Genomic DNA, 12,018 nt, shown 5'->3' with positions numbered 1-12,018 from the left:
TCTACTGTCAACATAGTTTTGCATTTTCTAGAATATCATGTAGTTAAATCATATAGCATTAGTCTTTTCATACTGGCTTCTTTCTCTTTGAAGGCATACTTATTTTTTTTCTCCACGTCTCTCATGTATTGAAAAACATTTCTTTTTAGAGCTGAATAATATTCCATTGTCTGGATATACCACAGTTTACTTATCCATTCACCTACTGAAGGAAATCATGGTTGCTTCCAATTTTTGACAATTGTGCATTAAGTTCCTGTGAACACTGATGTGCAGATTGTTATATGGACATAAGTTTTCAATTCTGTTGGGTAAATACCAAGGAGTGTGATTACAGTATGTTATGATAAGAGTTCTAGTTTTGTAAGAAAATGCCAAACTGTCTTCCAAAGTGTTTGATCTATATTACATTCCCACCAGCAATAAATGAGTGTTCCCATTACTTTACATCCTTATCAGCATCTGGGTTTTGTTCTGGATTTTGCCATTCAAATAGGTAGGGAGTGGTATCTCATTGTTGTTTTAATTTGCATTTCCCTGAGGATATATGATGTGAAGCATCTTTTCATATGCTTATTTGCTATTTCTGTATCTTCTTTGGTGAGATGTCTGTTAAGGTCTTTGGCCCACTTTTCTCCTTTTTTGTTTGGGACAGGATTGCTGAGTGGACTGTAATTGGGTATTTTCTTTCCCCAGGTCAGTTAGGTTCTATTAATACCCAAGCAAGTTACCTTCTGGTAAAACAGTCTCTCCTGAGAGCTGTCCTTGCTAAGAGCAGAGTGCTCTGGAGTGTTTGAAAATGGTTCCATTTTAGGGGTGCGCCTGGGTGGCTCAGTCAGTTGAGCATCCGACTTCAGCTCAGGTCATGATCTTGGGGTTTATGAGTTCGAGCCCCGCGTCAGGCTCTGTGCTGACAGCTTGGAGCCTAGAGCCTGCTTCGGATTCTGTGTCTCCCTCTCTCTCTGCCCCTCCCCTGCTCATGCTCTGTCTTTCTCACTCCCAAAAATGAATAAATGTTAAAAAAAATTTAAAAAAAAAAAAAGAAAATGGTTCCTTTTTTTCTCTCCCTGCCTGGGCCAGACAAGATTTTTCTCTGATATTTATTGTGGGAATATGTTTGAGGTCCTGGAGGTAAATCTCACAGAATTGTGAGGGACCCCCAATGACTGGGTCTCCCTGGAGTTTTTAACTTGCAGGATTGTCTACACTGAGCTGCTACAATTTATCAGTTGAAGTTCAGGTCTTCCTCTGACACTGATTGCCCGAGGCAGTTTCTGCTTGTGCCTCAAGGACCTCGAGATGCCCTGATTCACCTGTCTCATCACTCTTGCAGGCAGAGTTTTGTCCTGTGTCCTCTCCTCATTTATGGATCCTAGAAGAGTTGATTATTTCTTAGTATATTCAGCTTTTTACTTGTTAGAACAGAGTGGTGACTTCCAAACTCATATGTAGAACCAGAAAAATTGTAGCTAATTTTTTAGGGTATGCTTCATAAGTTCCTACATTAAAAATGATTGCTCTAAACTTTTCACAGGTAACTTTTAGGGAAGTTATCTTTTATTCCTACTTCAGTGTGTTTTTAAAATTATGAATGTATGTTGAACTTTTAAAAACTTCTTTTTGCATGTATAAGGAAGTTATCTTCTAGTCCTAGTTTAAGTGTACTTTTAAAATCATGAATGCACATTGAAGTTGTAAAAACTTTTTTTGCATGTAAAATCGTAGTATGGATTTTCTATTAAGAATGCCAAATAACTCTTATATTGTTCAGATAAATACGACATGTTCATGATATATTTTTTTGTATATTGCTATTTTCAGTTTGTTAATATTTTGTTTAGATTTTTTTAATTGATGTTCACAAATTACACTAACCCTTTCTTTCCTCTTCTTGTCTTTGTCTGGTTGTTGTGGGAAGGATACACTGATCTCATGGAATGAGTTGGAAAGTTTGTCCTCTTTTTTGTATTTTCTGGAAAAGTTAGCTTAAGATTGTAATGCCCAGTTCTTTGAATATTTGGCATAAATTACCATTAACCCTGGGTGATTACTGTTTGTCTCCAAATAAAAATAAACATTCAATTTAATTGACTATTAAATTTTTCTTTCTTAGTTGCTTTTTAAGTTATATTTTACTGGAGTATTTTCATTTCATCTGAAATTTTCCCATATATTGTCATGCAGTTGTTCAGAGTGTTCTTCTTACTTCTTTAGTGGGTGTGCTATTTGAAATTGTGTCTCCTTTTTTTAATTCCTGGTGTCATTTATTTGTGCCTTCTCTTGTTTACAACATTTTTACATTTGTCCATTTTACTAGGCTTTTCAAGTATTAGTCTTTGCACCAGTGGCACATGATGGGTAGGTGGTGAGAGTGGTCTTCCCTGGATACAGGCAGTTAGGAGGTGTGTTTCCGGTAGAGAATTTAAAAACAGTTGGTAAAACTGACTAAAAGTTGACAAGCTTTTATATTATTATCATGCACTGGTAATTCTAAACAATATCGGTGAATTAAAAACTTTTTTTGGCCAAAAGTCTAAAAAAGTTGATGTGGTTGTTATTAAGGTTTTAAAAAATCTGTGTCAATTTCAAAGTACTGTGTCCTTATTATAATTTGCATTATGAAATATCATCCTTGAAGCTAATGGGAAAACTAGTTATCGCGTCTTCATGTAACTTATTTAGACTCAGTTGTTTGCATTCATTTAGAGAGTAAATGCATAATGACTTGGGTTTGTTAGATCTTAATTTAGACAGTTTGTGTCTCCAATTGCTGTGGTTTTACATGTTCTTCTGTGTATGCAGTAGATTAAAAATAAATAATAAGAAATAAAATCAAGTTACTTCATTTCTGTCATTCTAGGTTGCTCTTGGAGTTTTTATATACCTTTACAAATTTAAACAATGAGGTAGAGTAGGAACTACTGGGTCCAATACTTCTATTGTTGAGGTAAAAGTTTTAATTCAAGCATGAGATACTTTATGGAATTTGAAAAATACCTCTAAAATAAAAATGTATTCTTTATTAGTTGCTATTCTTTTTATTTAACTTCCCTTTGCTATTAATTATAATGTTATTCATATAATGTTATTCATTACCGTAACAGATTATATAGATACAAATTTTTCTTTTTCTTTTTAATTTTTTTTTTTCAACGTTTATTTTATTTTTTGGGACAGAGAGAGACAGAGCATGAACAGGGGAGGGGCAGAGAGAGAGGGAGACACAGAATCGGAAACAGGCTCCAGGCTCTGAGCCATCAGCTCAGAGCCTGACGCGGGGCTCGAACTCACGGACCGTGAGATCGTGACCTGGCTGAAGTCGTACGCTTAATCGACTGCGCCACCCAGGCGCCCCCAAATTTTTCTTTTTCAATATAAAACATATTAATATAATTTAGAAACATTCCATTGCATTTTTCCTTTTTCTATCCTTGATTTTTTTTTTTTTTTCTAGGAGCACATTTACTTCTTTTTTAAAACAGATAAAGCAAATAATCATGCGATGCTGCCAGCATTGGATGCAATCCTGGGCCACAAGTCTGCACACTCCTTTGCAACGGGTCCAGTGATAGCAGAACCTTTCATTTCACCTTTATTATTTACTATGACCCCCGCATTATCTTCAAAATAGAGGAACACTCCATCTTTTCTCCGGTATGACTTTCGTTGTCGAATTACCACTGCTGGATGTACCTTCTTTCTGAGCTCTGGTTTGCCTTTCTTCACTGTGGCCATCACCATGTCACCCACGCCAGCAGCAGGAAGTCTATTCAGTCTTCCTTTGATCCCCTTCACAGAGATGATATGCAGATTTTTGGCTCCCGTGTTGTCAGCACAGTTGATCACGGCTCCGACCGGAAGACCCAGGGAAATCCGGAATTTCGCACCGGAGGACCCACCACGTCCTCGCTTCGACATCTTTGCTCAACAAGGAGTAGGAAAAGCACTATCCTTGATTTTTTTTTTTTTTAATTTTTTTACTGGCATGATTGTACATAAGTTGAATAAAATAGAATATTCACTTTTGGGGCTCCTGGGTGGCTCAGTAGTTTAAACCTCTGACTTCAGCTCAGGTCATGATCTCGCAGTCCGCGTCGGGCGCCGTGCTGACAGCTCAGAGCCTGGAGCCTGCTTTGGATTGTGTCTCCCTTTCTCTCTACAACTCTCTCTCTCTCTCAAAAGTAAACATTAGAAGATATTCACTTTCTGTCTTTTATAGCCATTATTATTGGTTATTTCATTTCATGATTATTACTGACAATTATTTTATCATAGAGAGGACGGCATTGTTAAAAGAAAAGATCTACTCTCGCTTTCAAATACACCAGGTTTGATTCTACTCTAATGCATCTTAGTTTCTCTGTTTTGGGGATTTTTGTTTTTATCTTCATCATCTCATTTCTCCAGCTCTCTTTGGATTTACTTTGTGGTTCTTTTTCTAACTTCTTAAGTGGTGCTTAACTCCTTAATTCTCAGCCTTTTTCTTTAGGCTTTAGATTTTTAAACAAAATATTAACATTTCAGTTTAACAAGTAAATCTTCAGTGAATGTGGAGAAGTTCAGTAGCACCCACTTTTTTTTCATGTATAATTATCTATTTATTCTGTTACATTGTCTTATGTCTACTAATAAGCTACTGAATGTTTACCATTATACACAGCACTGCACTAGGTGATGTGAGGTATGTGCTACAAAGACCTAGGAGGACATAATTCCTACCCTTAAGGGTATTTTATTCATTGTTAGTAATGGGTGTGTCAAGAGTCTTCTCGGATTATTCCTTTACTGTGCCCATCCTAGTAGATAGAGATGGGTGCTCAGAAGTATGGATAATGATGGACACTGGACCTGAGGCTGAATATGGGTTCATAGAAAGTCTATTTGCTTTATCCACCATTTGATAATCTTCAACCAAAGAGTCCTCAGCTGCATTGCTGACCATGACCTGGCTCCAGCAACTCTTCCTTGCATTCTATAAACTAAGCCCTGTGGGCCTAGTTCCCATGGTCATTAACTTCCAATCCCTCTTCTGTTGGACTTTAAAAGTAGTTTGCATTGCTGGTACTCCTGGCGACAGAAGGATGGAAACAGGGGAAAGATGATATTTAGGGAAAAAATTTAAAGAAATGAATGAAAACATTTTCATCACTCACTCAGGTTAGTGATTTAGGGTTGTTGATTTCCACAGATGATGGGAGAAAACACAGATGGGAACAGGAGGCAAGAAGTGTGTCCATATGAGGTTCATGGGTAGGTTGTTTTTGGCAAGAATACTTTGTAGGTAGTTTTGGGTACTTCCATTAGGAGACAGTGTCTAGTTAACTTTTGTGATGTTATAGCAATTGATGGTCATTGCTCAGATTCATATTTAATTAGAATGTGACTGTGATATGTTATTTTATCATTTTCTCTTCATTTATTAACTGAAATGATTTTTTAAAGATACAGTTACCCTCATTGTCTGGTGATCCTGAATTGCAGTTGGTATGAGAAAGTTGGTACATCTGATTTATCTTTACCTTTATTTACCAACTGTAAAAAAATGAGTCAATTCATTAATGTCCTCTGAAGGAGACCGATAAAGTTAAAAATTTTTTTGTGTGTTTTTTAATAGAGTCTATACAAAATGATGTATTTAAGCATATGTCCTATGTTTCAATTCATGGCAGTCATTATCCTTACTGATGTTCAGATCATCCAGTCTTTGGCCAATAGTAGCCTTTTAAAATATTAGATCTTTAGTCCATTACAGGTAACCCCTATAGAAATTTGCTTTTTGATATGTAAGATGATCCAGGTACATATTATACATTTCTTGTCTGATGCCTAGAACTAACTATTCTCTAAGTCTTGCAATTAAAGAACAGGGGCCAAGTGTACACATTGTTACTGTGTTAGTCACTGTTTCAAGACTTTTTGGTGGATAGAAGTAGGAAATACCTAAATCCTTTGTGTATATGTAATCATAAATTCTTATTATCACAATCCATAGTAAAGACTGTGGGGATTTTACTTAACCTTAATAATATTACGATTGCATTTTGTTAATTCTATGTTTAAATCTTTGTTTCTTCAGAACACCATTATAATTACCCATTTGCCTTAATTCACAATACATACTTAACAGTTGCAGTATAATGCTATTGATAATCATTAACTGAAAACAAAATTTTTTTTTCTGTTTATGTTACCTTTAGAGTATACCCCACTAGGAACGTTTAGTAAAATTACAGGTTACTCGGAATAGTTGTTCCTTGTGTGGCTGTGGTAAAATTTGACATATGGATTTTACTTTGACTTTTAGGAATTAGAAAGTTACTTTTTAAATTGATCTTGCTTTAAAGTTATTTAAAATATAGAAGTGGGTTCAAAGTAACGCTTGAAATTTACAAAACAGCGTATTCAGAAATGTTCAGTTTTTAATCACTGTCCTGTTCCCTCTTCTCCTAGGAAGATCATTATATATTTGTTATTGTTGTTTTTATAGAATATATTTTTTGATCTTATAATTTCAGTTTTATATTACTATGATATTATAATGTCAAAGTTATATAATGTGTTACTAGTTACTAATTACTACAATATCGTAATGTAAATTTTATAATATATGTACATATATTCATTTCCTTAAATAAATAGCATATGACATATGCTGTTTTTCACCTTGACATTTTTCACCTTTCTTGGAGATCACGCCATAGTAGTATAGAAAGATATTCCTCATTATCATGCAGAGCTGCACATTGCTCCCTTGTGCTAATATACATGACTTCTTCCCAATTTGGTGGACATACGCTTTGTTTCAAGGCTTTTGCTATTTATTGCAAAGAGTGCTATAATAAACCAACTTCTGTATATTTTACCAGTAAATTTTGGAATGGCTTCCCAGAAGTGGGACTGCTAGCTCAAAGGGTAAATATATATGTACTTTTGTTACATATTGCCAATTCTTCTGTTTATGGGTTATGATATTTTGCATTCTGACTGCAATGTATTACAATGCATTTCCCCACAGCCTCATCTATACGTTATATTATCAGACTTTTGTATTGCATCCATTCTGATAGGTGAGAAATGGTCTTGCAATTTTAAGAAAGACTGAACATTGCTGAAAGCCCTAGACCATTTAGAATTCGGGTGCTTTTCCCCCACTATTATTAGAAGTAAATAATATATTAAGGGCATTACCCCTTTGTGATATGATTGCAATTCCCCCCTTCCCCAGTTTGTCTTTTTACTTTGCTTGGGGTGTTTTTTCCTTGGGAAGTAGTCTTAAAATTTAGTAAGAAAGATTAGCCATTTTCCCTTTATTCCTCCTGGATTTTGAATTATAGTTAGGAAAGATTTCCCCAAGGACAAGTTATGGAGCAGTTAATTTGTGTCTCTTCTAGTGCTTGTTTTGCTATATTTATTTATTGTGACAGCCAAGTCTCTGATCCTTTTAGAACTTATCCTGATGTATAATGTAAAGAATTGATTCATTTTTATTGCTTCCCATGTGGCTATCCATCCCCTCTCTGTTTCTGTGAGTTACTGGCTTTCTTGCATGTTGAATTTTCAAACACAGTTGTGTCTACTTGCTCTCTTGTCTCCTACCAACCCTGTTTCTGCTCTCTTGGTATTAAAATAAAGACTGGTCCCTCCCATTAAGGATGAAGGTGTACCTGTTTAATGTTTTCAAAGCTGTCAGTAACACAAACATATAGTCAAAGAATTTATGGCCTTTAAATGGTAAATTTTTATGTAAATGTACTCTCTTCCTCCATGTGTCTTTAACAGAGAACATGACTGTTGACCCTGTATCTAACTCACTCTGGAGTTGTTTGGGGTTCCTACAACCCTACCAGTTCCTCAAAGCTGAAGCAGATTTATTATGCATTCCTTAAAAGCATAATACCTAAAACATATGGCGGAATTGCTTCTTATGGTAAGCGGGGACACTGGTATGCATTCACTAATGCACCTGTTTTAGTATCTTGTTAGAGCTTTGAGACTAGTCTTTTGAACCATTTAGTCTTAGAACAAACAACATGTGAGATGCACCATACCTGCAGCAAGATTTCCGAAATGACATTTAGTTGAAAGATTCCGATTAGAAAGTTGTTTATCAGTTCTCCGGACACACGCACATTTGGGTTATTGCCTTATTCTTCTGCTTGCCTATAAGTTACTGGAAAGCAACTGTTGTTTTTTTTTTTTTTTAATTTTTTTTTTAACTTTTTTATTTATTTTTGAGACAGAGAGAGACAGACCATGAACGGGGGAGGGTCAGAGAGAGAGGGAGACACAGAATCTGAAACAGGCTCCAGGCTCTGAGCAGTCAGCACAGAGCCCGACGCGGGGCTCGAACTCACATACCGCGAGATCGTGACCTGAGCCGAAGTCGGACGCTTAACCGACTGAGCCACCCAGGCGCCCCAGAAAGCAACTGTTTTAAACAATGGCAGAAGGAAATAAAGAAAGGGGGAATTCTCTTGCACTTTCAGGAAAACTGAGTAGAAAAGAACTCTCCGGAGACTTCATTATAAATGGTTAGAACAATTATGCTAAATGGAATTGATATATTTATGTTGTTTTATTCAAGGTTTATCATGTTCTATTATGAAACAATGAAATGCAATTAATAAATTGTCAGTTCATTTTTCTTGTTTTATTTGAAAATGCTTCGGCATATTTTAGCATATCATTTTTAGAGTAGCAAATAACTCTAATGTATAACATTAATAAACGGTGATAGACTTTACTATAAATACTGCATCTGTTGCCAAGAAAAGTTACATACAAAAACAGAGCTTTGTAAACAGCAGTTCGGTAATTCTTTTTGTAGTCGAGACATGGGCCTTCTGTATCATTTTAAGTATCTTTCCACTACTTGACCCTCTGCACTTTGAGAATATTGTTTTTCATACATCAACAGTTTGCTGACTTTAAGGGATTAACACCATATATGTGGTGTTGTGAGAGCCCAGGAAACCAACTGAGCAGTTTTTTTCCCCTTGTGTTTTATTTGAGGATAAGAGTAAGGATTGAGGAAAAGCTGTGAGAAACTTTTCATGTGGATGATCATAGCCAGATATTGTCACAAAAAAATAACTTAAAAACATCAAGGTGGTGGAGCAAAAAACTGAGATACAATACAAAATAAAAACCAACAGTGGAAAAGTTTCCATAGACTAAATGATTCTGAATTTCAAAAACCTTAATATTAACCAAACCTAAATATTAGATAAATATTTAATAAAATACATATGGATTCAAAATACATTGTTTTCTGGTGTGGTCTGACATATAAAAACAGATACTAATTTTATTTAACTGGAACTATTTCACATTTATCAAACTTCACTCTGAATTTTATCTAAAAATTTCTCTTATGTATTCTGTCAGTTCAAAGGAAGCTCAAGGTTTGAAAAGCACACAAGATACCACGAAATCAGAAAACCAGGTCAACTGCTATTGTTTTTCTTCTTCTGCCTTCTTCCACGTTAACCATTACAAGAAATGTGGCAAAGATTAGAATTTCTTTTTTACATAGGAGGAGACAAAATATTTTATATATTTTACACTTAAAAATAACAACTTTACTGTCTAAATGCATTTTCGTCTAATTTAGCAGATATTTAGGTTGACTTCTAATACTGAATAGTCTTTAATTTGTGGCTACCGAATTCCTGAATATATCAGGAATTACATGCTAACAAGACAGAAAATAGATGATGTCAAAGTAGGTGATTCTGGGGCAACTGGATAGCTCAGTTGGTTAAGCATCTGACTTCACCTCAGGTCATGATCTGATGGCTCGTGGGTTCGAGCCCTGCGTCAGGCTCTGTGCTGACAGCTCGGAGCCCACAGCCTGCTTCGGATTCTGTGTCTCCCTTTCTTTCTGCCCCTCCCCTACTCATACTCTCTCCCTTTCTCTCAAATATAAATAAACATTGTAAAAAAATTTTTAAAAGTAGGTGATTCTAAAAGGTAAAATAGACGAGATCTCTGAATTTCATAGAATACATGTGTTGTGAATAGTTATGTGTTATGAAAAGTTTGGGGAAGTCCTCTCCCTCCCTGTACCTTCTAGTCCAACACAATCCCTTCATATTGGCCTGCCTAATTGTTTCAGAGTTTAAAATTCCCATTACAGAATCATTTCTTCAGAGTAAGACTTTTCCTTTTTTTTTTTAATTTAAAATATGTTTATATTATTTTCATTATTTTCATTCTAATTACGTGGAAGGTTGATAATGCTATGAACATATTGTTTTATTTCATTTATTTTATTTTTATTCTCTATTTTTTTCTTTATTTTATTTAAATCCAAGTTAGTTAAAATATAATGTAATAATGGTTTCAGGAGTAGAATTTAGTGATTCCTCACTTCCCGCCCAGTGGGCACCCAGCGCTCATCCCAACAAGTACCCTCCTTAATGCCTATCACTCATTGGGCCTATCCCCCCTCTCACCACCCCCTCCTTTCTTTTTCTTTTTAAAATGTACACACAATTGAAAAAAATAACACGTTAACTTAGTAGTCACTAAAAGTCCATTTATATTTCAAATATGAGTAAATTAGTGATTTTCCGCTCAGGCAAGATAAACTTGATGAGACAATGGAAGCTTTCTGAGCATGGTTTTCTGCCTAAAACCTTACTGGCAGGCTGCAGCAGACAGGCATTGTAATGTGGAAATGGCGAAAGCAGGGATAGGTTCCAAGAAATTTGCTTGCACACTTACCAATTTCATCATGTTCAGTCTCTTACTCTTCTCATTTCATGTTTTCTGCCCTTAAATATACCTTTTTTTTTTTTAAAGGAAGGTCTTTAAAATATAAGAAAATGCAAATATTTTCATTTGAAATATTTTCCTTGAAATATTTCCTACCATCTAAAAATTCTTTCACTGGCAGGCTTTTACAATGAATGATCAGTGTTCACAGTGTCCATTTTATTGATGTTCATTATCCTACAACACTTTGGATCTAGTGTATCCATCATACCACCGAAACTTCCATGTTGAAGAATTTTTAGAACTGGGATAATGTTTGTTCTTTTCTCTAACTCCTTCCTGCCTTCTCTCCTTCCTTCCTTCCTTCCTCCCTTCCTTCCTTCTTTCCTTTTTAGTTTAAACAACAGTTTAAAGTTATTTTTCAAGGTTCTGGTGGTTGAAAGTCTGAAACAGGGTGATAGCATGATCATGTTCTGATGAAATCTCTCTTCTGGGCTATAGGCTGCCAATTTCTAGTTGTATTCTCACATGGCAGAAAGAGAGCTAGCTCTCTGTCTTCTTCTTGTAAGGACACTAAGCCCATTCAACAGGGTTCCACCCTTAGGATCTAGTTACCTCCCAATGGCTCTTATGGTAATTTTCAGTTACCTTATCCAAAAATACCTCCTAATACCATCAGATTGGAGGTTAGATTTCAACATATAAATTTGACACAGTCCATAAGAACTATCAATCCTTCAATGTCCCATATTATTCCCAACACTTGAATAAAAACTTGGCTTACTCTTTCAGCTATGAACCTTCTGTGAAAATCTATGACCTATGGGGTTCCTACCACATAGGAATTTTGTAGTTAACTATATTCCATCCTTAATTGTCCTCGGGACTTCATCTGAGGATTTTAATAACGTAATCGCTCAATCTTAGATTTTTGCAGGATTTAGGCACCACCTCTTGGCATCTGTTATTTCTGTCGCCCCAAGGGCCATTATAATACACTTGGGAAGTTGACTGCTCCCACTGTTCTGCCCTAACCCTTTGAGAGTTTTCAGATTTCCCAAACTAGTCTAACCTTGGTTGAACAACCCTGAAAGTCACAGGAACGTATTTTTTATATCGCTCTGATGGCAAAAACATACATTTTACTATATTTTGGAGGTTCAAGAGGTTATGAGATCATTACACATTAAAGCAAAATCTGTTTGAACTTAAAATTAAAAAAGAACAATGTGATTAAAGATTGCAAAGTTGGTGGATGAATTGCAATGAGATTTAGATGTTCCAAGAAGTGAGTGTGTC

At 35.6% G+C, this 12,018-nt stretch overlaps 1 protein-coding gene and 1 long non-coding RNA gene across 4 annotated transcripts in view; one reads left to right on the top strand and one right to left on the bottom strand.

Annotated features, from left to right (window-relative positions):
- The window catches only part of LOC131517046 (uncharacterized), a 140,161-nt gene that overhangs the window by 54,784 nt on the left and 73,359 nt on the right, over positions 1-12,018 (top strand). The gene's annotated exons all lie outside the window — the stretch shown is intronic.
- Positions 3,459-3,941, bottom strand: LOC131517045 (large ribosomal subunit protein uL14-like). The gene has a single exon (XM_058738711.1). The coding sequence runs from the start codon at positions 3,916-3,918 to the stop codon at positions 3,496-3,498; it is 423 nt and encodes a 140-aa protein (XP_058594694.1). The 5' UTR covers positions 3,919-3,941; the 3' UTR covers positions 3,459-3,495.

The sequence above is a fragment of the Neofelis nebulosa genome, chromosome 7, assembly GCF_028018385.1.
Source record: "Neofelis nebulosa isolate mNeoNeb1 chromosome 7, mNeoNeb1.pri, whole genome shotgun sequence".
Taxonomy (NCBI): domain Eukaryota; kingdom Metazoa; phylum Chordata; class Mammalia; order Carnivora; family Felidae; genus Neofelis; species Neofelis nebulosa.
This window is presented reverse-complemented; position numbering and strand designations above follow the sequence as displayed.